The sequence below is a fragment of the Oreochromis aureus genome, linkage group 14 (assembly GCF_013358895.1).
Source record: "Oreochromis aureus strain Israel breed Guangdong linkage group 14, ZZ_aureus, whole genome shotgun sequence".
Classification (NCBI taxonomy): domain Eukaryota; kingdom Metazoa; phylum Chordata; class Actinopteri; order Cichliformes; family Cichlidae; genus Oreochromis; species Oreochromis aureus.
In genome coordinates this window covers 18773667-18799916 of record NC_052955.1, presented here as the reverse complement: position 1 = coordinate 18799916, position 26250 = coordinate 18773667, and the positions used below count along the sequence as shown (strand labels likewise).

At 42.5% G+C, this 26250-nt stretch overlaps 1 protein-coding gene across 5 annotated transcripts in view; it reads right to left on the bottom strand.

Annotated features, from left to right (window-relative positions):
• npas1 (neuronal PAS domain protein 1) overlaps window positions 1-26250 on the bottom strand; it is a 59937-nt gene that overhangs the window by 16079 nt on the left and 17608 nt on the right. For 2 of the 5 annotated variants that reach the window (XM_039622313.1, XM_039622318.1), the window contains exons 1-3: window positions 19924-21843; window positions 10123-10290; window positions 8402-8640 (exon numbers count right to left, since the gene is read on the bottom strand). In XM_039622313.1, the coding sequence (XP_039478247.1) occupies window positions 8402-8640; window positions 10123-10217 (334 nt within the window). In that variant the 5' untranslated portion in view covers window positions 10218-10290; window positions 19924-21843. Of the gene's footprint in view, window positions 1-8401; window positions 8641-10122; window positions 10291-19923; window positions 21844-26250 lie in introns of those variants that run through there. The other 3 variants (XM_039622317.1, XM_039622316.1, XM_039622315.1) reach the window with 2 other exon arrangements.

Genomic DNA, 26250 nt, shown 5'->3' with positions numbered 1-26250 from the left:
GGAGCCCATTTCGCTCTCTGCCTGCCTAGCAGGCTCCCTTGTGGGGCAGCGATGCAGCCGCAGTGATAGGAAGCTTGGAGGAATCAACCCCCGTGGTAACCATATAAGAATTAATCAAAACGGAAGACAAACGCACTTTGATTGTTGTGAAAGTGTGTGTGTCTGTTCTGGCTTTCATGCCACAGAACCCTGGAGGAGCGAAGGTGATGGTGGGTGATCAGTTGTGCTGAGTAGTGTCAGTGGGCCCAAGGAAACGCTGAATGTGACATGAGGCCAGCGGGGCTGACAGATGAGTCACACCCCTGCACACACACGCAGACACAAATACACAGAGGACCATTTATTAAAGACTGCCACAGTACAATAGGGCAACCAGGAAACCAAAACACTGGACCTGATGTGTGTGCGTGTGTGTGTGTGTGTGTGTGTGTGTGCGTGCGCACAGCACGCGCGTGTGTGGTGTATTCTTGCGCACATGTGTAGTGAAAGAGTCTCACAGCGCTGATGGTATCACACTCTGAGAACAAAGATCCCTCTGTAGTGCTACTGTGAACCCCTACTTCTCTATGTGTGTGCCCGTGTGCGAGTGAGGGCTTTGCATTATTCTGTGTGTATACCTTAATATTACAGCTTCTATAATATTTTATGTCATTATAAATCATAATTCAAACAATAACATCTTTTTTTACAACTCAGATCTTATTTTGAACTTGCTGTGCATGCGCCTTATTGGTAGAACAAGTCAAAACAGATGACAAATGATTGGACAGACGTTAACAAACCAACAATGTGGCCACGTTATTAAAGCAGAGCTCAGGTCTGCTAAATGTTTCATTTAGATAGTTTTGGACATCACATCTCATTGGTGTGCCTGAAAACATCATTTGTAGTCGTATATTGTTGTGGTTAAACAAGATTTTGGAATATTACTGTGAATCTGATCTGACAACTGGACATTATTCCCTCTTGTTTAAGCATAAACATATAACCAAGAGATTTTTGCCCCAAAATAAGCACCTTCAGCCAAGAAAGAAAGTGGTGGCACTCAGTGTAATAAAAGTTTAATCTGCCAGAATTCCTGTATCTGTGACTGCTGGCCCAGCTGAATCGCTGGAAAGAAAGAGGGCTTCAATTCAACTCCTAAAGCAAAAAAGTGGTCTCAATCATGGGTGTCAAACACGCAGCTCTCAAAGTGTCAAAACACAGCCCGCTGGAATTTTTTTTGCTAAATGTGAAAATTGCAGAAAAGGAGGGCGTCATGTTTGGTCTTTTCAATGAATTTTGCACCAGGAAGCATTGCAAGTCGCTAAGAATAGATCGTGTCCTAAACCGGGACCTGAAACGCTACATTCACCCAGTGCAGAGGCCTAAGTAACTGTCAGTTTGACATGCTTCCTATTAACAAAGATACTGCACATGTGATGCTACAATTAAAGTAGGGGAATTTTATGATGAGTATATGTGCATGTTTGGTTTTACTGGTCTGGGCTGTTTGAGCTGTATGTACTAAAATTAGTTTGACATCCCAGTCTTGGTTTCCTGCACGAACTGTTAACTTGTTTAAAAAATATGTGACTGCCTGATTGCTCTTTTTTTGATCCCTGATCTCATCAAATCCTTCAGTTTTTAACCATAAAAAGATGTTCAAAAGCAATAAAACCTGACTTCAGTTAAGATGCGTTAAATTGCACATCTCCTTTAAGTGAGTTTGTGCGAATAAACACCGTGACTTTTGTGCAGAGCTGGACGCAGAGCTGGCTGAGGTCTTTGATCGAGCTATTCTGTCACACTCCGATTCCATTAGCTTCCCGGGACTCTGCTAAGAGATTTAATTCCATTGTGGGAATAAGAGACAGAATGGGACAGGGCACGAATGGACACGTTAATTATGATTTGACTCACAGGTCAACTCGCAGGGACTCCCCAGCGCTTCACAAGCAGAAAAGATTTGAATGATTGAATGAAAAAATTTGAATGATTTTCATTATACTTTTGCCTAATACATAATTTAGTCCCAGTTCAGTCCAGAGGAATGGCCACACACACACCCAAGCATCCTCACGTGGGGGGCTGTAGACACACAGACTCCACCCCCACAGTGTCAACCTCTTTTAACCAGGTTAGGATGTTACCATGGGAACCAAACAGCGAACCCCCATTTCTCTCTCTCGGTTTCCTCTCTCTCTGTCCTCTTATTCATCTTTGTCTCTTAAGTTTGGCTCTGCCACCGCAGCTTCACCCTTTCAAAACAAGAGCCCGGTCACTTGCCAAGTTGTTTACTACCAATCCAAATGTGACGTTTCGGCCGTTCGACAGACAGCGAGAGAAAAAGTGACCCTAATCGCAGCGTCCTTCTCTGGCACAATTATCTTCTCACGCCGACATCCATCCCTCCCTCCTTCCCTCTATCTGTCCTCTATCTTTCCGTCTCTTCTCCATCGCTCCCTCACTCCTTTTGCGGTCGAACATAATTTGAGTGCAATTAACTTCCCTTAAAAGCCCAGGCTGCTTTAAACGCTGTGAATTAGAGGGGAGGCAGACGCAGGGAGATCGTGAAGAGGTGGGGGAGACAGAAGGGGAGGCGAGGGAAGACGAAAGCAATGAAAGAAATGAGGGGGAGAGTGAGAGGGAGAGAGAGAGAGAGAACGAGCAAGTGGAGGCAGAATCAAAGTCAATGTCACCAGCGCCGGGGAGGGGAGAGGTGTGTTTGACCTCACTAGCCCAGACAGTAAAACACTTCAGCTGGCCCTGTTGCTGGCGCTGACTTGTCATTGCACTGTACCTTATGAAAAAGGCAGAGGGGGTTCTCCAGCTGCCCTGCGCACCTGTTACAGGTTGATATTTTTTTCCCCTGTTCTGTTTTATTGAACAAAAATAAAAGTAGAAAGTTCAATTTCACACAGGAAATTTTAAAAGATATCTCTGTCTTACCACAATCAAGTTATTTTCTTTGCATTGTTATTATTATTATCATTATTATGTTTGCACTTACCATTAACAAACCTTACATTATCTTTATCATTATATTTATTATATTTAACTAAGGTGCAAAAGTAAAAACTGAACCAAAGCAAAAGGTCGTTTCGGACTAATATATATTCTGCTGATCCTAATAAAATGTTTGTTTACATTATGTTTTTATTTGTTATTTTATAAAAACATTAATACTGTCCGCATTGGTTGGGTGTGGTTTATTCTTGCCGGTGTAGAGTAGCGTAATACAGAGTGTGTCAGAGGTTTAAAAAATTGATATAAACCTCCAAAAAGTCTTGAATTACTTTAAACAAACAACACACCATCACACTATACCGCCTGGCCTTTGTTTCATTTCTAACCTGTTTAACCTTGCCTGTCCAACAAGAAGACCGCTTTGGTTTCACCTGTAGAATCTGGTTAAACGGTCAGTTTGCATGATTGCAGATCTGCCTCTAAGTTTAAGTAGATTCTTATCACAAGCAATAGAAAGCTTAGGAATAGGAATCAGGCTTCCTGGATTTTTTTTCAAAGGAAGTGTAGTATGGAAAAAAAAACTGTCCCTGATAGCAAAATTTACTTAATACAGAGGCTTTGAAATATAAATGATGTCAAATAGTCCTTGAATGTACTGTGCAAACAAGTGCACAAATACCAAATGTGAACATACAGCGTGGGTCATTTTACCTTCCCTGCCTTCAACCTTTCCTTTTCCTTTGCTCCTTTCCACCCATAATCTGTCTCTCTCTCTCTCCTCCTTCTCTCCCGCTCTCTCAATCTCTCTCTTTCTCTCTGTGAAGGTCATGCAATTGATTTTCCTCTGTCTATTCATTTTTCAAGACTGGCTTTGAAACGTGGGAAGCAGACAAAAGCCACTCCGGCCCCTCCCCTGCGCTCCATCCCTCTCCTCTCCTCCACCCTCCACCTTCCTTCCCTCTCCGCTGCCCATCCAAAAACCCCCGGACAAGAGGGAATGTGGAGGAATGCAACCCCCCCCCCACCCCACCCCACTTTCCTCGCACTCTTCTCCTTCTTCCTTCCTCCCCTCTTTCTGTCTTTATTCCTCCTACATTTGTTCCTTCCCCTGCTCTCTGGCCTCCGCTCCCTTTCAGCCAGATCTCTGACCACATTCCACTAACGGAATTAAAGTCATGCATCACACTTAAAACCCTGCCAATGCATTGTGGGTAGACTTGTTCAAACTGATGTCCAAATTAGCATTGCATTTTCAATATAGGCCCTGTGGAGACTGTGTGACCTGCTTGTAAGAAATCTCCAAACATTTAATTAAATACTTAACATATCAGATGTTGACCTAGTGGTAAGAATGTGAAAGATAATTCAGGTCCTCAGCCGCCTCACAATTTTCTCGACCTTCACGTAGCAGCTTCCACGGGGGCTCTATATATTTATCGTTATTGCTCACATTTGTACAAGAAGTGCCTCTCGTTGTAGCTTAAACTGCATACCTCACATCTATCTTTTCAGCGCACTTCCAGTTCGTACACAGGACAAGAAGCACTACTACTTGCGCACCAACTATTCTGAACAGGAGGTATTTTCTATCAAGGCCAAGAAAAGTCAGGAACACGGAGGAAAAACAATTCACAATTCATGTGTGGAGTCAAGGCTGCGGCTGTGTGTATGTGTGCTAGTATATGAATATCACTCAGACATTCAGATTGTCCTGCGCAGAAAGGATGATGAGATATTGATGTACAACAATGGGCTGATGCATAGGAATACATGTTTTCACACACTATGACTGTAGGTTAGACTCAAGTTGCAACAGTTTTAAAGTTCTTTATAAGCAATATGTTGGCTTTGAGGTAATCCATGCTATTAAGTGGTCAGATATATATTACCCTATCTAATCTTTAAAGCCTTTCTACATTCATTATTATTTTATTATTTTATTATTCTATTTGCATGTTGACTTTAAATCTGGTATATTGTTGTTTTACTTTTGAGTTTCATAACTTATATTTTTGCAGGTTCAATATAAAACAAAAAAAGTCTAAATTTACATTCATTTTTTATGCATATTAAGTAGTCATAAATAATGTTACAAGAATCAATATACAATCTAACGTTTTACTACGACTGTCATGGTCTCTGGTTTTGGTCCCAGGGGGTTTTTTTTATGTTGCTTTGCAGATTTTGGATTTGTGTTCATTAGATGTCTCGTGGTTGTTTTCACTACCAGAGCTCTGAGTTTATGTTCATTTGTTAGGTTGAGGTTGATATTTCCTGTTTTGATTTCTTTGTTAGTCTCCGTATACTTTAAGCCTCAGTTCCTGTTTAGCGTCACTGACAATCTTTGCATGGCCTGCAGTTCATGATGTTATTGTGTCTCTGGTGGTTTTTACATTTTGGCTTCTGGTAAGAATTCAGTGTTGAAATATTGTGTGTTTTGTCCACTTTTTGTATGTTACCTGTGGTAGCTGTTGTAGTAATCATCACCCCCATGTATCCATTTGTGCCTTCCTCTGTCTTGTTTCTATGTTCATGCTCTGGTCACTTTGCGTTTTCTTGTCTTGTACATCTTGTTAGGTGTTAGTATTCATATGTCTATCAGCCTATTTTGGTTATTTTCTGTTTTACTTTGAAGGCTTGCTTTCGTTTGCATCCTGTGTTAGTTTAGTTTCCTGTCTTCACCTGTGTATGATTACTTTCACCTGTGCCTCATTACCTTCAACTCTGTCATTTCCCTGTCAGCCTTCTGTGTATAAACAGTCCTGCTTGCCCCTGTTTGTTATGTTCCCAGAGTGGCTTCCTCATGTGCAGCCAAGTGGTTTTCCCCTTGCCGTGTGTGGAAGGCTGCTGGCGCCCGTGGTCTTCATTTATTTCTGAATTTGATACAGCATTAAAAGCTTGATTTTGTTAAGTCGTTTTGCCTCCAGGCTCCCATATTTGGCTCGACACCTCTACACTCAATATTCCTCGCAGTGAGGCCTTGGGTTTTGGCATTCATGTGGATGTTTTACACCTACCACACACCTAAACATTGTTGGAAGTCAAGCGGATCAAGAAGGGTTTGAAGACCCAAAACAAGAAACCGAGGAATGACTCATCTTCCAAGCTGCCCAGTTCCCAACCTTTTAGCGCACCAACAGGTACAACCACAATCCACAACCCACAGACCCAAAAGGATCCACTGACAACATCTGAGGTCTCAGGTCATGTACAGGTCCTGTTTCCATCTTCCTGTGGGACCTACAGTATTAGGCTGTGGGCGATTTGTTTATAAAAACTTCCCATTGATGCTTGTATCTTGATCCTTTCTTAATGGAATCTGTCTTTAACTCTACACCTTAAATTCGTAGTCTCCGAGCAAAACAGAAGACATTACATGAGTGTTTTCATGTGGTGAGCGATGTTCCAAAGGAAAACCGCATTGACCTTAAAGATACTTTCAGCTGCTCCCTCTTTTCCCACGGGGTCACAGTAGATGGATCCACATGTTTGATCTGGCACCAGATGCCTTTCCTGATATAACCATCCCATTTATTGAGACTTATGACCGACGTTAGGAGCAGGCTAGCTCTTGACACCCTGAGGCTGCGGTTGTGTCTTTCACAAGTAACGCGAAGGTGTTAACAAACTACACAATGGAACCACGGAAAACCACACTGACCTTAATGTGTAAAAATTTCTATGATGCCCCCAAAGGATACTGGGAAAAGTACTGGTTTGGTATTTTTTACTATAACGCCACACACAGTATTACTGGTACTCACCCCATCAGGAAAATGCAGTGCATAATGTGGGTAAAGCACGCCACATGCAGTCTCACAGAAACATGCTGTTAATACGACAGGTTTTTTTTTTTTTGTTCACATTTCCTCAAATTTACCAGGAACAGGCACAAAGGCGGACGAACACACACACACACACACACACACACACACACACACACACACATGTCTATTTGCACTGTAGCTGCATCATTTCCCCTCAGTAATAGTAGCAATTAGACAGGCTATATAATTACACTGTCCTCGTTATATAGTTAATTTCAGTAATTACAAATTGCACCAATAGTTTCCTCCCTCTTTTTTTATTATCTACCCCCTCTCTTTCTCTTTCTCTTTCCTAACAGACACACACTTAGGACACACGCAAACACACAGTTGTGTGTCCGTAACTTAAGAGGACATCAATTTGACTTGCAATAATTACCTGGAGTCTTGATCTAAGCTTAACCACTACTGCTACTACTCGTCTAATCACAACCTTAAACCTGAACCCGACCTCCCCCTTAAATGGGTCTTCACTTTAAAATGATTATTATAGGGACTTTGCTTTTTTCCACATAAGGAAAACATGTTTTCGGAGTTTTGTCTATAATATGAGTAATATTTATGTGCATACACACACAAAAAACATAGATTATATTCATACTCACTCTTGTCTATGTAAAATAGTTATATGATTATTTGCATGTGTGTTACAGAAAAAAAAAAAGAAAACGCATGAGCTTGTTTGCACGCATAGACAGTGGCAGTAATTACTATTGTTAATAGGAGGCTGGATAAATACCCCAGTCCGAACTGAATTTTTGTGGCGTGGGGTGTCTCTGTGGGTAGGAGTACGTAGGCAGAACAGACAGCTGAGGTCTGCTTCTGATTGAAACAGAGAAGTGAGTCGAAATATGAATTTTAGTGGTTTGCGTCCTTTGGCAACAAAGCAGCATATTTATCTCTGCTATATAATTTTCATATTGGCTGAAATGTAGGAATCATCAGCAGAAAGTGTTCCACATAACCGTGTTTAATTTAATCCTGCATATTTGCACATTGCTTTTGTCGAGGTTGAATTTTGTGAACAGATAACAACAACCTACTCGTGACATACCCAGAAAAAGTGTCAACACTTAACCAATGATAGAGATATTTTCTGTTACCAGGATGGTTTTTTAAAATAAAATTTTAATTCAAGGACAAGACCCTCAAAAAGGCCTTAAAAATGTATTATCTAGATTATCATATTTTAGGCAATTATTCACTAGTATGTCACTACTAGGGTATTTTGTTACTCAGCTTGAAAGCATAATACTTTTCCAATCCCATCCCAGGCTCTGAGAAAATGTTAACTTTGGTAAGAAGAGAAAAAGGAAACGTACGAGTCTACAGCTCTAATACTCATTCAGTCTGGGAGAAATTCGATATCTTAATGCAAACACACTGCTGCTACATTTGATGTTAAAGTCAAATAAACATAAAAAGTAGTTTTTAAGTTACACTTTTAAAAATGGTGCAAAAGAATTTGTTTCACCTGCAATGTAAAACCCACATTTATAATAGTTTAGATCATACATATTTCTTTTAGTTGAAAACATAAAACCTACATTTTCTTCGTCATCTTCTTTGTAATATCTCAGTCACAAAAACTTTTCTTTTCAGGTGATTCCCTGTTTCTTGCTCACCTTTGCTGCAGTTGCTGTCTCCCTCCAGCAGAGGGCTCCAGGGTGGGTCCCCCTGACTGGCAAAGGTCCGCATGTGCAGGTAGCTGATGGTCAACCGGATGACCGAAGCCTTGTCCAGTTGGCTTGTGATGGCCCCGGGCAGTGGCAGCATCTTGGCCAGCTCAAAGAACTCGAAGTTCTCCTTCCCCCGCCGAGAACGAGCCGCATTGCGAGATTTCTCTTTACGCAGGTTCTGGAGACTGAGACGTGGACAGGGAAGTCGGTATGAGGGCAAACGGGACAGGGGCGAAAGTGGTGCAGAGGACGAAAGACAGAAGTAAAATGAAGGAACAGATAAACACAGGGAGAAAGGATCAGAGGGGCACACAAATCTGAATCAGCGCAGCGCAAGACAAGAAAAACTGCTGGGCTATCGCTTAATGGCCATTTGCTGACCACCTGTTGATTGATTCGTGCTCTGTAAAAATGACCTCAGCATCAGTCTGAAAAACTCATTTCATAAATACACATAATGGGAATGGCTCCTGCAATTCAAGTGAAACAATCTCCATTCTGACCCATCTCTCGCAGATTGGCCTGGTAATTACAGACAAACTCGCTTCTTTTATCGGGCAGAGCAGAGTCCTAATAATGCCATTTGCTCCAAAATCCATATGTGAACACATACACACAATCTCTCACTGCCTATTTTTTCTTACTCTCCCTCGCTCCCTACAGCCCCTCGCTCTCACCCTCTCCTCTCACCCTCTCCTCCCCCGCCCCAGCTCCCCCTCTCATCTGGTCCCGGGCTAGTGAGCTGAAGCCATGATTGAGGGATCAATAGGCGAGGGAGGGGCAGAGTGACAGAGGGGGGCCGGGGCTCAGGTAGCCTGTCTCTGTGATTGGGTATTGACTCTCCTCAATGGGGCCTGAGTGGTGGAATTATGTTGTCACAGCCACTTCACAATTTGTGTCGGTGCTGCGCTGGGATAAAGTGTGTGTATGTGTGTGTTAGAGACACAGAGAGAGAGAGAGGAGAACCAGCCATTCTCCCTCGTGTCTGTGTTGTTGATTTTCATCCTTAGACAGACCACCGGTGGTGTGTGAGTGAGTGTGCGCGCATACACGTGGGACAGAAGAAAAGAACAAAGGAAAGACGTGCGCATATTGTGCTTACATATGTTTATATCTTAATCAGCTGACACAGCTGTTGCATTTCTCCCTGTTAGGTTCTAATAAGTGAAATCAGTGTGTGTGTGTGTGTGTGTGTGTGTGTGTGTGTGTGTGTGGACTCATGCTGCCAGCCTGTGTAACATCTCATTATTATACTGCCTCGACCCCGGCCACTGAGAACAATCAATACACACACATTGATTCTGCTTAGTTTTTATATCCGCCTGTAAATGACTTCCCATTAATAATTCCAGCCAAATTTACTTAATCTCCCACTAAGGGTGGGGGATTCGCAACTCTGACAGGATTGGCAGGTGAACAACAATACAGGTGATATGTAGCACTAAGGAGAAAAGACGTATGTTTCTGGATACTGTTTCATTGATAAAAAAAGAAAAGAAAAGCTTCTTCAGGCTGTCAGTGAGTGCAAGGGTGTTAATGCATGTATTTCATCTTGCAGAGATTAATTCATGGGCATGCACGTAGGCTTATACAGTTTCAGCCTATGTGTGTGCGTGTGTGTGTGTGTGTGTGTGTGTGTGTGTGTGTGTGAGAGAGAGATGTCTCACCAGGGCAGGGTGGGAGGCTTGGCCAGAAGTCCTTGCAGGAAATCCCACTCCACACTCACACATTTCCCCTCACTAACAAATGGCATGGTTGCCATCCTTCCTCCAATCACGTGCCCACGCCGCTGTTAACGAAGGCTTCGATTGGTTGAGGACGTGATGGACTCAGACCTGGAGATTCACAAAAAGAAAGGAGAGAAGTGACAAAATGGGGTGTGAGAAAAAAGAGCCAAGAACGTTACTACTACTAATGAAAGCCACAATATAGTGAGGAACTACAGGCAGGAAGACGCATGGCATTTTTGTGTTGTTTCCATCATTGATGAGATATTCCCCCCTTTTTCAAGAAACACTAGAAAAACTCTTAAAGAGGGCAGAAAACCTGCTTTTAATTTTAAGAAAACGATGACACTTTATCTCTTTTTACAGTTTCCATTCAACACTTTTAATTTGACTTTTGACTATCATTTGCATCCAAAAGCTTGGGTGAAAATTTATCCCATCTTGTGATATCTTACTGAAGGCAAGAGTGATTATTTTAAAAGAAGGGAAGAAAGAGATTGAGGCAGAGTAATTAGGTACCGTGTGTACTTCCCTACATAAAGGTCAGGGGCTGCTCCCAAGATAACAGACATAAGACAAAACACTAACCCTCCTTTGAAGTCACACTTACTCTGAAAATCACAGATCTCAAAATGTCTCCCTTCATCCCGGAGAGAATATTCAAACCTGTGTGTGACTAGAGTTTAAACCGAATATGTCTGAAGACAAAACACCCCGCCCGTTCCAGATCTTTTGCTGCGTTGTGCCAGCTTCTAACACCCTCCTGCAGTAAAAAATCACTTGCCAATATTCTTTCCTGTCCTCAAACAGAGCGCCGCTCCTCACCAGTTTCCCTCCCCTCTGTGCTGTGTTGACATTTAAAGGGCTGGTGTGGCCCCGAGCACCCCAGTGTCATGCCCTTGGGCCTGAGATGCCCTCTCTCTCTCTCGTTCTGCCTCTCGCTCTCTCACTTCCTCTTTCTTTGGCCCGGCTGGGTCAGCACAATCATGTCAGTAGAGCTGTGCCAGGGCAAAAGAAAATGGATTATGTCTCGAGTTTGAGCATGGCTATGCTGACCTTGGCTAAGAGGGGTCAGCAGAAGCTCGGCAGGTTTGGCAGATATCATTTTGCAAATCTGGGCGAAAAGAGCCAACATTTAATGCATTTGGACAGAGTTCAAAGGCAGAGGAGTCAATAATCAGTTCAACAAAGACGGAATAGTTGTTGAAAGGGAAGAGTGGGTCATCAACTTTAATAGTTTTACTCTGTATTTAGGCCGCAACAGTGAAGCAGAAATGTAAAACTTCTATTTCGAACATGCTCTGAGGTCAGTAATCCAAAGGAACTGAAGAGGTAGTTCTAGCAGGAATATTTTGTTCACAATTATGCAATGCATGTACAAAAAGCGTGCAGTAACAGTAAAGGAAGAGTTCACCAGAATCAGCATGCTTTATCCTCCACTATGAATGCTTTACATCAAAATCCATGTAACTGCAGCTGAAATACTTCAAGCTGGATCAAACTGGGGACTGACCACCTGACTGTGGCTATAATTTATGAACTTTTATACCTGCAGCATGTTACTGCAGTCCAAGATGAAGCAGAGAAGGGCAATCTTATCTCTACTTATTAAAGACATGGAAGAATAAACTGGTGCTGTTCATACATTAATGCACTCCTAATGTTAAATGCTCTAGCTCTTCAGAGTTCTTTTATGTGAAATCCAGACAATTTGCCTGCAAATTGATTGCCTGTTAAGTAAATTTAAATCAGCAGGAAAGCAATAAAGCTGCAAATTTAATGAGTTTGGTTAATTTTCCAGATTTAACATCTTCCCTGGGTATTCACATTGGCAGAATATTCCTAGCCTTAAGTTTTAAGGCTCGGGCATTCCTCCAACATAGGTAACCTACAGTATACATATATATATATATATATATATATATATATATATATATATATATATATATATATATATATATATATATCCTAAAGTTACCAGCCTGCAACATTGACAGTCTTTTCCAAGAGTCTGCCGGAGAGAAGACAGGGTCGAGCAGAGGGCATTGCACCTCTGTCTAACAACTTCACCTTTGTCACCTTCTCCACCTCGCCAGGATAAATGCACTACATGCCAAATTGGGCTGTGTACAGTAGGACAAAGAGATCAAAAGGAGACACAGACAGGAAGCAATTTACTCTCAATTTTTCACCACGCACACAGGCGCAAGCCTCTCTTCAACCTATACCTGTATGTTTATCTCTTAATTGACCCTATCTGTGCTTATCTAATCTCTCCTTTCATCTTTCTGTCTCAAACTATCTCTCCATCTCTGTCTCTCTCTCTCTCTCTATCTGGGCAGACACACAGGGGCGTAATGGACAGGGGCCTCCACAGTATTTATTCAATCAGCCTCATAACCTTGTCGCTGGTTGGTCGGCCCATTAATGCACTCACCCAAATAGACCCCGCCACTTTGACTGCTAATGCTCCAGCTAGCTAGCAGCACAACAGGCTTCTGAATGTCAGATGTGTCATCTAGACGGAGAGCGTGAAACAACCCCACTCGAGAGAAGCCAGTCAACTTATTCTGTCATGGCACAGTGGGAAATTTATGAAAAAGAAAAGTGTAACTTCTGAGAGCACTGGGAGTTAAAAAAAATAAAAAAATAAAATACTGTGCCCACAGCTGTAGAGATCAACTTGTATCAAGTGTGACCGCAGGTGTTCACAATGTTGCTGCAGTGCTCCATATTCATAAGTGTGGTGCATGTGTGCCAGCCTGAGCGTGTGCGTTTGAGACCCCTACCCTATAGAGCCGTGCACTCTTGGCACAGCCTCAGCAGCAACAGAAGAGGAGGGCACTGCGGCGAGCGTTCACAGCCGCTGTTTGCAGTGCGCTTCTCTCTGGCTGCTTGCTTGGCTCCTGCTCTGTTTATTTTCAGCAGGGACGTTTAATTAGGGCCTCCAGCTGTCAGAGGTTCGTTAGCGTGCCCCTCCTTTCCCCGGGCCGCCCCTCCCCGTGGGGAGTCAGGGGCATCAGGCAAATGAACACATTTAAGTCAAACAGCACGCCGACAGACAATAGCTCCACTGCCATGCCACCAGCTCCCCTAGGTAGAGACATGGTTGTTTTATGCCTCATCTCCCCAACCCCTGGGGCCCAATACAGAGGCTGGCCAAGACTGCCAATGTGGAGGCAGAGGAGTTCTCATTGCCCACTAGAGACTACATGCACACTGCACTCATGTAAAAAGGGGAAGAGCAGGACCGAGCCTGTGCGATTTATAGTTTACAATAAAAACAACAGTTTCAGAGGATTTTTCACAAATTTGGGGGTTTAAAAAATATCAAAGAAATATGTAAAAGGTTGTTTTAAGGGTTGTATACATTAACATCACAGCAAAGAATTATTTTAGAAGAATTGTTTTCCTCTGTACAGCAGAATAATGGTGACCTTCGCAAACAATCAAAGTCACACTCTGGGCTCCCTCCCTAGCTGGGCTGCGAGGATGTTAGCATGTGTGGGACCCTCCCTTTGAAACCCTTGGACCTCCCTGTGTTTATAAGGAGACAAGAGTCAGAGGAAAAGTGAGAGTGTAACCCAGAGTGTTCAGGCGGTGCAGCGAAAAACTATTTTATTTGTGTTAATTACCTTACTTAAGTGCAATTATTTTATTTCGGCTCAGAGTGAGAGTCTTTACTACTGTTCTCCTGCTCTCTCTGCTGCTTTCTGTATCGCTGTGCGTGCCGTCTACTAAAAACGATGTTCTCATACAGCTACTGCATTCTCAGTTACATGTCAAGGCAAATAAAATTCTGCCTCACTCTGTTTGTTTGTCATGTTTTACAACTGTAATCAGCTCAACTAAAGATGTGACTCGTCACCCTGGAAATGGGTGAACCTCTGAAAATGGAGAAGGTTCTTTGTAATGCGCTAAATGATGTAAAAATATCTGTTAGAACCAAAACTAATGACCTTTTCCCAGATCTAACCAAGGAGCTTTGTTGCCTTAGCCATGCCTTTTGTTACCAAGCAGTGACTGAAAGAAAACTTACAGGAAAAAAAAAAACTAGTTAAGTATAAAACAAGGACTCCTTAATGGGAGTAGAACCTCATTCTCCTCAATGAAAGTCTTACAGATTATGTGTATGATGCCGCTGTCCTAGTGCATCACACAGAGACTCTTAATGTTACTTTTTGCACTTTTAGATCTTTTTTCTTTCACTTAAAAAAAGTGAAAAAACTATTATTTTTAGTACATTTTAGAGCAAATACTGACCAATAGCCCATTACAAAGGCCAGGCTAATCAGGGCTGAGCCTGATTCACAAAATCTGCAAAATCCAAGCAGAAAGTTTTACACATTTACATCAAGTAAACCTACAAAAGCTTTGTTGAACTTGCAAGTATTCCTGTAATTTACAAATGATGGAAAATTTTGAAAGATGACAGCTCTCATCTGCCATGTGCTCACAAGTTATTTTTGTAAAGCTGTAAAAAGCCTGGTGTTGTCTTTCAACCTCTCGATCTCCTCTGTTTTCATGCCCACAGCTGAATAAAAGCTTTCCCCACTTAAATGCTAAATAAAAGGTTTTAACATTCAAGGCCCATTTAAGACATAGGCAGTTCAGTTTTCAGTGCAATCAAAATTTAACTGATAATGCTTTCTTGACAGCTCTCCTCTGTTCTTCATTCATCCAAGTCTAAAGGTAAAAGTAAAGTATATACACAGTACAACAGTGATGAAGTATTCCTGTGAATAAAATTTGATCAAATCGAGAAGGTTCAATATCATGGAAGATGTAGAAAACACGGTTGGAAATAACATGAACAGAATATTTGATGTAGCTAGTTTTCTATCTTGCCTTTCATGTTGTTGAGTAGTTGTAAATGAGTGTCTGGAGCGTCTGGGGAGATGAAGTTTGGTATTCTGGTTGGAGGGCTGAAAACTACTTATCATGCATTACGGCCCTGGTTGGACCTCAGGATTTGGAAGTCAAAAGACTTTTTAATGTACAATTTTTCAGCTGCTGATCAATCGGCGGCTTCTGGACATGAAGATCTCTCTCCCTCCTCTCTCGCTCAGCATTCCATATTCCAACTCGCTCGGCATTCTGCTTCCGTATCGGAGCTCCGGCTCCGATTGACCTTGACGACTCTGGATGATTCCCAACCCAAGGTTCTCTCCAACTCTCAAGGGCCTTGGCGTCCGCAGCCACCCCTCCCTCTCACACACACACACACACACACCCATCCACCCACCAATTTCGCCTCTCCCATCATCCTCACCGCACATCCTTCTCCTATAACCTCTCCTTTGCTCCTCCCTGGCCCTTGGCTGGATCATTAATTATCTAATGGAATCAATACGGCCTTAGATTGGACCAGTGTGACCCCGCCCGCCCCCAGGTATCTCTGCGTTGATGAGGAGGAAGAAAAAGTGTTTGGAACGGGTGTAAAGGAATGATAATAACGGCACCGTGTGTTCGTGAGAGTGAAACACCATCGTACACAGCGCGGACTGTCCCTAAACTGAACGAATACGGAATAAAGAGATCAGCAATAAATAAATGATTGGAGGGGGAGAGGGGGGTGGATGGGGAAGGTGTGGGGGGATGGAGAGAGCATAAGTAGAGGCGGAGAGAGGCAAATCAGACAGTCAGAGAGAGAGAGTGGTAGTGAAATGATAGACAGATAAAGACAAAGATGGAAAAAAAAGGAGAGAGAAAGAGATTTACTAATGTTCACCCTAATCAATATCTTTGTCTTTCTTCTCTTTTATTACAGAAGGCTTTGGTGAGCGCTCTTTGATGTCCACTCCTCACCGCGTGGAGATACGCAGAATCCAATCCATGCCTGTCATAATTACCATCTACCTTGGCCCTAAGTGTACACAAAAGGAGTGCTTGACTGCACCTGCACTATATCAAATATGAAGCTGAAGCTACCATTACACAGAAAACCATATTTACAGCAAAAATTATGTATCCCCTGTAGATTGCTCTGCAGATTTATTTATTTTTTCATCATACGAACTGAATGCAATCCCTTTCTCAGTAATTCAATTAATGAAAAAGACACGCCGTCTGCTGAGCCCGAAGGTCTTACAGTCATATTGCTATCGAAGCAACCACATATACAAGATAATCCAAATAGTGCATGAAAGTATGTTATGTTTCAAATACTTTAGTCCTACAGCAGGAGAAAAATGAGTTCTAGGGTTAGGCTTCCCTGTTGGTAAAAGTAGTCTGCATATGGCAGGAATAATATTTCAGTTCCAATTTGATACACTAGATATTTAAATAGTGCAACAGAGCAACTAAAAAGTATTAACAGGAGTACAAAACACTAAAACATGGATATGGCTGAGGGAAAAATGCAGTAAAAAAAAATTGCATTAAGTAAGTTAGTAAAAATGTTCCGTCCATCATTAAGTTAACCATCTTTGACCTTTATGATTTACATGCTTCAAACAGAAACCCCCGAGCACAAGGTTAAATAATAAATGCAGTCTATTCTGGGGTTAAATACTCCAACATTAATGCTAGGGAAGGCTTGAGGTGAAAAGTGAGACTTCAAATACTTTTTCTAAAAAGAATGTCAGTGTGCTCACATGTAAGGGGAATACTGATAACATTCCCACATATTGCAGCGTTTCCTATTTTTTCAAAAATCTAAGCTAATAGCGAGCGAACACCAAAAGGGAGAAAGAAGGCAGAAACTTCTCCCTCTCGCTGTGGAAGAGTCAGCCAAGTGGATGCAGCTCTCTATACGGCTGAAGATGGTAAATCCACTCCCGCAGGCAGAGACCACATCAGCACTGACCTCCAAATAACCACAGGCCAGAGAACAGCACACAGGGTCACTCAATCTCTCCAACACACACACACAAACAGCAATGTGTGCGCTCAAACCAGGACTTGAAAGCACACTCTAGCTCTGCACACCAGCACAGAGAAGTCTACATGCTAATATAGACACATCAATTAGCATGGTGCAAATGTCAGAGTTCAGAGCGCCGTGAAACTCTTGATAAGAGTTGCACAAGATGTGTAGGTGTCTGGCAGTACACTTGGGGAAACCAGGATACCCGCCGGGCTCACGCTATATTTCCACACAGATGCTTTTTTTGTACATTTCCAGATATATTTTACGTAACTTCTACTTATACTATAAAGTAGAGATTGTAAAGAAAAAGACATGAAAGAGTGAGGATTTACGCTCTGAAGCCCACACCTGATCTGGTATTCCATCTAGAGGGAAAGTGTCTGCAAACGTGGACATCCATACATTGTGTGCATATCACTAAATAACTGTGTCTGCGAGTGTTTGCGCACAAAAGAGTGGTGGATCCCTTCAGGCTGGTGTGTGAATGACAGCAGGGGTTATGTAAGGAGCCACAGCGGGGCCGGAGTGGACAGTCCGACCGGAGATCAGGTCAGCAGAGTGTGACACTAAACACATCTCTCTGACACTGCGCTGACACCCTCTGTCACAGACCCACACACTGTCTGTCAACGCTCTTCACACATACACTGGCACGCACGCACGACGGGAGCTGGAAGTGTGTGAGCGGCTGTCTGTCAACACGCCACACACTGACCACGTTGGTGTGTGTCTGTGTGTGGAAGAGAGCAACAGAGAGAGACAAAAATATCAAGAGAGGAATAGAAAGAGGAAGGGAGAGGCGAGGCGAGGTGTCTGTCTACCTGAGAACTTGTCAATGAGTCAAAAAAGTGGCTGCCTGCCTCTGTCTGCTAACCAAGATAAATTCCTAAAATGCCTACCTGCTGTTGCGCTGCTGAAATTAGCAATTTTATCCACTCGTGTGATCATCGTTTATGCAAAGCGAACAAAGAAAAACATCAGAAACGCACGCCAGCCCTGATCTTTGATGAGCAGAAAAAGAGGTGATCTAAGAGCAGCCCAAACTACCCTTTATCACATTTCCCTGTTTCTTTTTTCTGCAGTCTTCAAACAGGGCTCTTACCAATATTTCCACTTTCACACAGTAATCCGAGTCAGCTTCTGTCACACAGTTGCCCTTTGGCATAAACTGCAGCTCCCTGAATGCAAAAGCCGAAGAAGAAACCTGCGTCTGGGACTAATAAAAAAGGCCCGAAGGTAGGTCACGACCAAAGCGTCCCGCACATGCAAGAAGTGAAACGGATGGGAGGCTTAGTGGCTCAGTGGGTCGGGGTATAAACTGTACCGTGCTCATGCAATGACTCGGCCTGACCCTGCTTCACGTCAGTGTTCTGATCCAGTCTTTACTCTAATGCCGATTTTTTAAAAGTGGGGGGAAAACTGCAAAATTACACCAGTGTGGACGGTAACTCTTTTTTTTTCTAACTGCTGGTAACATTTTGACACCCGAATGAGAAAGTCTGCACTGAACGTACTTATTTGGTTGGATTTTATCTGCAGCACCTGCAATCTCAGCAGGTGTGGCTGCAAATGATGCTTTAGATGGCGTACGAGACGGAGCAGAATTTATAGCAAACACATGCCACTGATTTCAGAGTGATGCTCAAGGAGAGTATACAAAATAAGCACTCAAGGCAAATATCCGCATATGGAGGAGTGCAGACTTACAAACGGAATCTGGCAGGAAATCAAACAAATCCCATTTTCGCACTTGCCCGTCGACGCACATACTCATAAATGCGCATTTCTCTATTCTGGTAGTCTGACTTTTTCTTCCAGTGACAAGCCTCTGAGAGCAATAACAGAAAAAAAAATTATGAAAAAAGAAAAAAACCTAGAAAACACTCTGTGATAGTTTGTTATTTACTTTACAGCAGCAGTGAACACCGTGCGTTTGTCACAGTCATTCTGCCAATTTGGACCACCTGCTGCAAACACCCTGAAGGCAGCGAATGTTACCAAGCCAGTAAACTGTGACCAATTCTGCCTCTGCAGGTGGAGACGGGCAGGCAGCCGCTCACTCTGTGCCTCCATATCTCAAATGGCACGCACACACGCGCACGCAAACACACTCAAGCACAGGAAATCTATCAGAAAGAGGTGCACTCAGCACAAAACATAAACATGCGTAATTATTCGGCTTATCTGAAAAAGTGGAGATTGGAGTGAAAATGCCTGCCAGCTTAACTGAACTGATGAAGAAGTTTGTGGGGAAGCAGTATGCTTGATGTGCATTAATATTATTAATAATAAATGTTATAAAGTTAGACTTTTTTTTTTTTTAAAAAAAGCACATTTCTGTGTTTTTCTTTTCTCTAACTAAATAGATTTAAACAAGCTGACACAGTACAAACAGACTCCAGTAAAAAAGGTTGAAAGGATACAGTCAGTTTTACCATTGTGTCCTTTTTCTATTTTTGTAATAACAACCACACTGATAACGGACTAATTTAGCAATATAAATGAAATCAAGTAAAACATTTATCGCCCATCCTAAACGAGACTGGCTACAAAAGTTATCACTATGGCTACCAAGCTTATCTTTCATCTAAAGGGGGGGGAAAGTACTTTTGGAGTAGATTTAACAAAATACAGTAAAACTTTGACAAAATTTAATCTGGTAAAAATCATTTAAAAATCACAGCAAACACCAAACTAACACATCATAATTCAGTCATTTTAAACTGACAGCAAATTATTAAATAAAAGGAGACACAGTTATTCCTTCTAGTCACAGAACTTTACAATGCGACCAGTGTGTGTGTGTGTGTGTGTGTGTGATCATGCATGTGTATTCTGACTGTAAGTTGTTAGGTCCATCATCTACTCACCTGATGGGCATTTCCAACATTCAATCTACCGCTGTCGACCTGATCCACTTTGTCTCCTTCTTCTTCCTCCTCCTCTTCTTCGTCTTCTTCTTCTCCTCCTCCTCCTCTTCCCTTTCGGTGCCCCTGCTCTGCCCTGGCAGTGCCCCCTCCCTCCACACCTCCACCACCTCCACCAGCACCTCGAGCTTAAACACGGCAAACACTGAGTGTGTGAGCCAAGGGGGCTGGGACAGGGGCAGCGGCAATCCCCTCACTTTCACAAAAGCCGTGGCCGTGCAGCCGGACACATCGTGGACTCCCGTTGCACGGAGACTGTGTGTGTGTTTGTGAAAGAGGGAGAGAGAGCGCGAGAAAGAGAGGGAGAACGTGTGTCTGTGTGTGTTTGTGCGAAGTGGAGTGAGCTAGCTGATGTAGCTCTCCTCGGCTCTCAGACTCACTTCACTAACACTCTTCTCCGCTGCTTCTTTGAGATGGACTCGGATTAGGACACAGCCAGTGTGAGAATCTCTTTCTCGCTCTCTCTCGCTCTCTCTCTCTCTCTCTCCAGCCAGCATGCTCCCTCCCACCCTTCCTCTCTCCCGCTCACTCATTCACTCTCCTTGCTGAGCTTCTTTCTTTTCATTTCCTCTTGGGAAAGCCGTGCACACCAGTTGTCTCTGCCTTCAGCTGCTCCCTTTCTCTCCCTCCTTCTCTCCCTCTCTCTCTCAGTCACTAGTAAATATAAAAGGCATGCTTGTACAGCCCCTCGCCTCAGTCTCTCTCTGGCTGGCTCTCCCCCCCTAACTCGCTGTGTCTCATGCTTTCGTTTATCCCCACCTCCATGTGCCCCCCTCACTTTCTTTCTCACTGTCAAAGCTGCCTTTCAAATGCTGATTAGCAGCCAGAGTAAAAGAGGGAAAGAGAGACGGAGAAGGAAAGAGATGGAGAGAGGATGACTAAAACAAGTGGGAGATTCCATCACATCCAAACATATTGTAATGACTCCTGTCCTGTACAAACACACACACACAAACGCACACACACACACACACACAAACTAACCTCAACTGAACAATAAGTACTACCCCAGAAAATGTAACTAATTTTGTCCAACGTTTCACTGTTTTACACTCTCAGCGTTTCCTGATGTGAAGCTCTCACATTTTTCTGATGTTTACTTTTGACGTGTTCAGCTTTCAATTTTTTTTCATGTTTAAAAACACGGAAAATAAACAGCTTAGGTCCTAATCAATCAAAGCTGCCACAAGTGTGACGTCAATATTTTTTAAGATAAGAGCTACCTTGGCTAAGGTTAGCGAAAGATCAAAGTTGTGTTTAAAAGTTTGACTTGTTAAAAGAAAGACACGAACAGAAACTACACGCTTTCCTGATCCCGCTATTCATCATCCGTAACTATGTTATCTACTTTCGCTTTGTCTTTTAAGACATAAACCTCACATCCTTTATTTCACACTGTGATTAACTGAGGTTATTTTAGGCAAGTCACCTTCAGTGACTAGCAGGACCATAACACTGTTTTGGAGAAGCGCAAAAAAGGGATGATGACTTAGACCTTGCATTGTGTAAAACTCCATATAGTTCACAAACTAATGCACAAATGAGCTGGTAAGTTCAAAGTATTTACCTTGAAAGCATACTGGGTAGAAGTACATATTTAATGACATCTTACTCTACTTACAGAGAGTAAGATGTCATTAAATATGTCTCTTGCAGGCACTCTTACTTTCAGAACTTCAGAAATATAAAAGTTTCTGAACCTTTTTAAACTCTAAAAGCTGCGATGATCACGAAAGAACCATTAATCATTTATTAATTTCACTCTAAAGTGTAAAAAAAGTTTTAAAAAAGTAAGATTTGAATTTGAATTATATTAGGAAGCTTATCCCAATATTACTTCCCTACAAGACCATCCACTGCTTGTTTTTGGCATATCCCATTTAATAACAAAATCATCACCTGTCTTCAAAATGAATGATTAGATAAAAATAAATAAATAAAAAAGGCAGACTAATTGAACCATCTCGACGGGTTGTCAATCATGCCAAAACTTTGGTCAAATTTTGAGGTAAACATGATCATTAGAGTTACTGTGCAAAGGCAAATGAAGAAGGAAGTAGGCCTATTTTAAAAGGGTATCAGTTATACTCTACCCTAATACCTCTAAAATCTTATTTTCTGTTATATATATAATGATGTAAGGTTGGATTTCCAAACTAAAGACAGACAAAATTTCAAATAAAGAGGTGAATGTATCTAATCCCCGGGCTTTCGACTTCTCTGAAAGGTTCTCAATGCTATTTTTTTCTACTTTCGTGCTGAGGAGACATAAGCACATCACAGACCTCCTCTTTTCTTTTTTTTTGCTGTCTTTTGCTCGATTGTGGACAGAGACAGATGCAGACAAGAATAATGTGTAATTATGTCTGTTATAATTTTTGATCGCTTGCCTGCAAGCACACGTAGAATATACCAACAACTCAAACTCCTTTTGAGCAAGCACTTGGCGACACTGGGAAGGAAAAACTCCCTTTTAACAGGAAGAAACCTTCAGCAGAACTGTTCTCAGGGATGTACTTTTACCAAACAGAAACATCCTGCTGTTATCTGACTGTTGCAAATCAGGCGTTGGCTCAAACATAAATGTATAGCTCAAGAAGCAGTGTTACTTACTATCTTTAGAGTTTGAATTTGGAAATTCAACACAGACAAAAGAGAGAAATGATGTTCAAAAGCACTGGTTTAGGCAAGGCCTGACACTCAGATGAAGAGCTGGGAGCGAAACTAGTTTGTTTAAAATATGTTTTTACATTATTGTGTAAAGATGCAAACATAACAAACAAGGATATAGAGAGGTCAAATTAAGCATTACAGCCCACACTTTTAATGGACTGGGCTGTCATGTGTATAGTCTTTGTCTATTCTTCAAAGCTGACCAATCACAGCTGCCCAAATTAAAATAAACAAGGTAGCATATTTACCATAGACATATAACTGATTTGAACAGATTCTGTTCACAAAGATTTGATATATTTAGCCAGTCAGCAAAAGTCTGCTGCCTTCTACTGAATTAAATAACACCTTTGATGACACGTAGAATGGAAATACTTTTTAAAAAGTACAATGCCCAAAAATTGCAATTGAGGGCACTTAGTTACATACAGCTACTGTCCATAGTCCATGCATGCTAAGACTAACAACTCTACACACACACAGAGACAAAAACACATTCAATCAAAGATGCAAACATATACCTGAACAAATAATCACACTCAGAGACTCACTCAAGCACTCTCTCTCCCACCAATCTCCCTCCCTCCCTCCCTCCTCCCCCGTCCCCTCTCCTCTATTCGTTCCCCTTGCCCTCAAACACTACTCAGAATATTGATACATCACCCCCTCCTCCTTTTCTCTCTCTCTCTCTCCCTCTCCCTCTCCCTCCGTCTCTCTCCCTCCATCACTCACTTTCTCTACTGAATACTGATAGGCTGTCTACTCCGTGGTCTGAGTTTCAAATCTCTCCCTCCCTCCCGCTCCCTCTGTCGCTGCACCCGCTGCAAAAAACAGCAACATAAAAGAGGAAATAGCAGAAGTTAATGCACTGAGGTAGACATAAATTCACTTAAGTACCATTTCAGATTATGTCAAGCTAAAAATGGGCTTAACATTGTGGAAAGGAGGAAGGGGGGGGTTGACAGAGGAGGGAGGAGGAAAAGTGCTGCTTTGGTTGGCTGTCTCGCCAGCGGAAACTGGCCGAGTGGCTCGCAGCACAGTAGTGAACTGGCGGCCGGCAACAAAAGGGAAAAGACGTGTGAAAAGTTCAGGCAAATGAAGACGCATTCAGTGGTTTTTTGTCTGACTCCCCCCCGCCCCAACCTCATTGTTGGGCATGTCGACTGTGGCGCGGACAGGGTGGGGGGAAGAAGGGAGTGAATGAGGTCGTCAAAGAGTCCCAGAGAGCCCCCTCTACCTCACACACACATGCAAACACAGACACACACTCACACACACACAACATCTTGAAACAGCTGAGAGCAAGAAAGCGCAAGAATTAGTAAAAGAAAGAAAAATGGCACAGACTAAACTGTCCTGCTTTTCCTATGGATGGAAAGGTGGTAAGGCCTTTCAGACTATTGGTGTATCTACAACTCTGAGTGTGTGTAAGATTAAGTGTGTGTCTGCGCGGGAGAGAGCTGTGTGTGCCTAGTCTCTTTGGAGGAGGCTTTCTGTCTGCATTAGAAGTGCGGCGCGTCTGAGATGCTGGTAGAGGGAGTGTGTGATTTTGTCCTCCAAGTCTTCCCCAGGCGTCCTTGAAGGAGACTTGAGGGGAATATCTGACTGTGTGTGTGTGTGTGTCTGTGTGTGTGTCTGTGTTTGTGACAGTGAGCCCTCACAGGCTGAGTTTAGTACCAGAGGCTTGCCTCGCAGAGCAGCATTACAGGTGTTCCCTGCACAAATCAGGGTGCTCCTGGAAATAAGAGAAACCACAACCTGCAGCTGGAGAATTAACACGGCCTGCTGAATGAGAAATGTAATTAAATCAGGTGAATAAATAAGACTAAAAATGGGGGAAAAAATCCTTATTCAGTGTGTTTCTGTAAGTGTGGGCCTTCACATGCAAGTGGTATAGCGTGTAATGACTGTAGCAGTCAACGAGACAGTCACACCCATGTCTGACCTTGTTTCTCCGCCTGTCTACACATGCTATCGGCTGTGGTAAGTTCGATGTAGTGACAGTAAACTGCCCTTTCAGGAAAGCAGTGCAGACAGGTCAGTGATAAAGGAAATATCTTGTGAAGAGGGCTAAAAATATACCATATGCATTAAAAGACCAAGCTTTTTTTTAAATCATGAAGAACTGTTATTTTTGCTGTAAGCAATAAAGCACCAGGAAGGTTGTGGAACTTGCATGATGCACACTTGGTACTAAAAGATCCTAAGTGTACCAAGAAACTATCCCCTATTATTATAACACAGTTCACACTGGCTGTACAAACACTGACAGCAGCCCATTCATTTTCATTACAGACACTGGATTGCCCAATCACACGTCTTAAAGCAGCCGGCTCATCCTGTACCTTAAGTGTGCACAGATGCAACTTGTGGAAGTTTAATGTGGAAGAAGTGGTGAAAAAATGGCACTAAAAAACTAAAACTAAAAACTAGATAGAGCAAAACATGTCAAATTAACCGGCGTGTTAGCTGTAGTAGTACCAGCAGCAACCAGGCCTCACATTTACAGGCGGCTGCTGCTGCTAGCACCCGCTGTGGAGACGTCCAGAAGGAGGGACAGCAGTCCCAACAACAGAGTGAGGAAGAGAGAAAGGTGAAATGAATGTGTTAAGAAAATAGATGGAGGGATATAAACAAGGAGTAAAATGCATGGGTACTTTGACTGTGAGGCACTGCTAAGAGATGAAGTGTAGCTTTTAATTGTCACATGCTGCAGTCCAGCTAAGAACTAACCTAACAACAGCTGCACCAACCAAGAAAAATGTCAATATCTCTCTCTTTCAAAAAGTCCTGATCAAAAGTTTTAGACCATTTGAAAAATAACTGCAATAAATTGGGTGCTCAAAAAAATGTTTTGTCTCACTCCCATTTCTTTTTCTGCACGTTGAAGCTCTACTTGGAACCTTGTTAAGATCCAGCCATGCAAAATATGATTTTTCAAGTGGTCTTAAACCTTTGATCGGGACTGTAAACATGTAATGCCAAAGGCCTGCTCGGTTTACCAAGTGGCAATCTAAGTTACTGTTGCCTTCCCTTCAGCTTGAACCAGTCTGGCTTCACATTGAGGTCTTTGTCCTGTGATCTTGGACTTCAGTGAGGCACTTTCAGTCGGAGAACTGCTGCTCATTGGATATTTTCTCTTTTTCAGACCGTTCCCTATCAACCTTAGAGACTGTTGTGCAGGAAAAGTCCCGGTAAATCACCAGTTTCTGAAATACTCAGACCTGCCCATCTGACCCCAACAACCATAGTATCATGACACAGCGTGTAATAGGCACGCTGGTCCACTGTGTCCATTTGACACTTTACCAGTTGCAGTACGTAACAGTAAGCTGCTGAGATATTTTATTTCAAGCCAATATCAAAATAATCAAGGAAAAGTGCTTAAACTGACATTACTAACACATTTACATGTAAATCCATATTAGCTGCCTAGCTTTATTATTTCTGGAATGTACTTCATACCTTCCTTGTTCACTAGAGACTTCTTGCCTTTAAATATATTCTCTCCTCCTGCTGGTACTGTAACTTCTGCATGCATGTCCATTTCACGTTTTGGAGAGCCAAAGTGTGAAATAGACAACATTACACACTTTG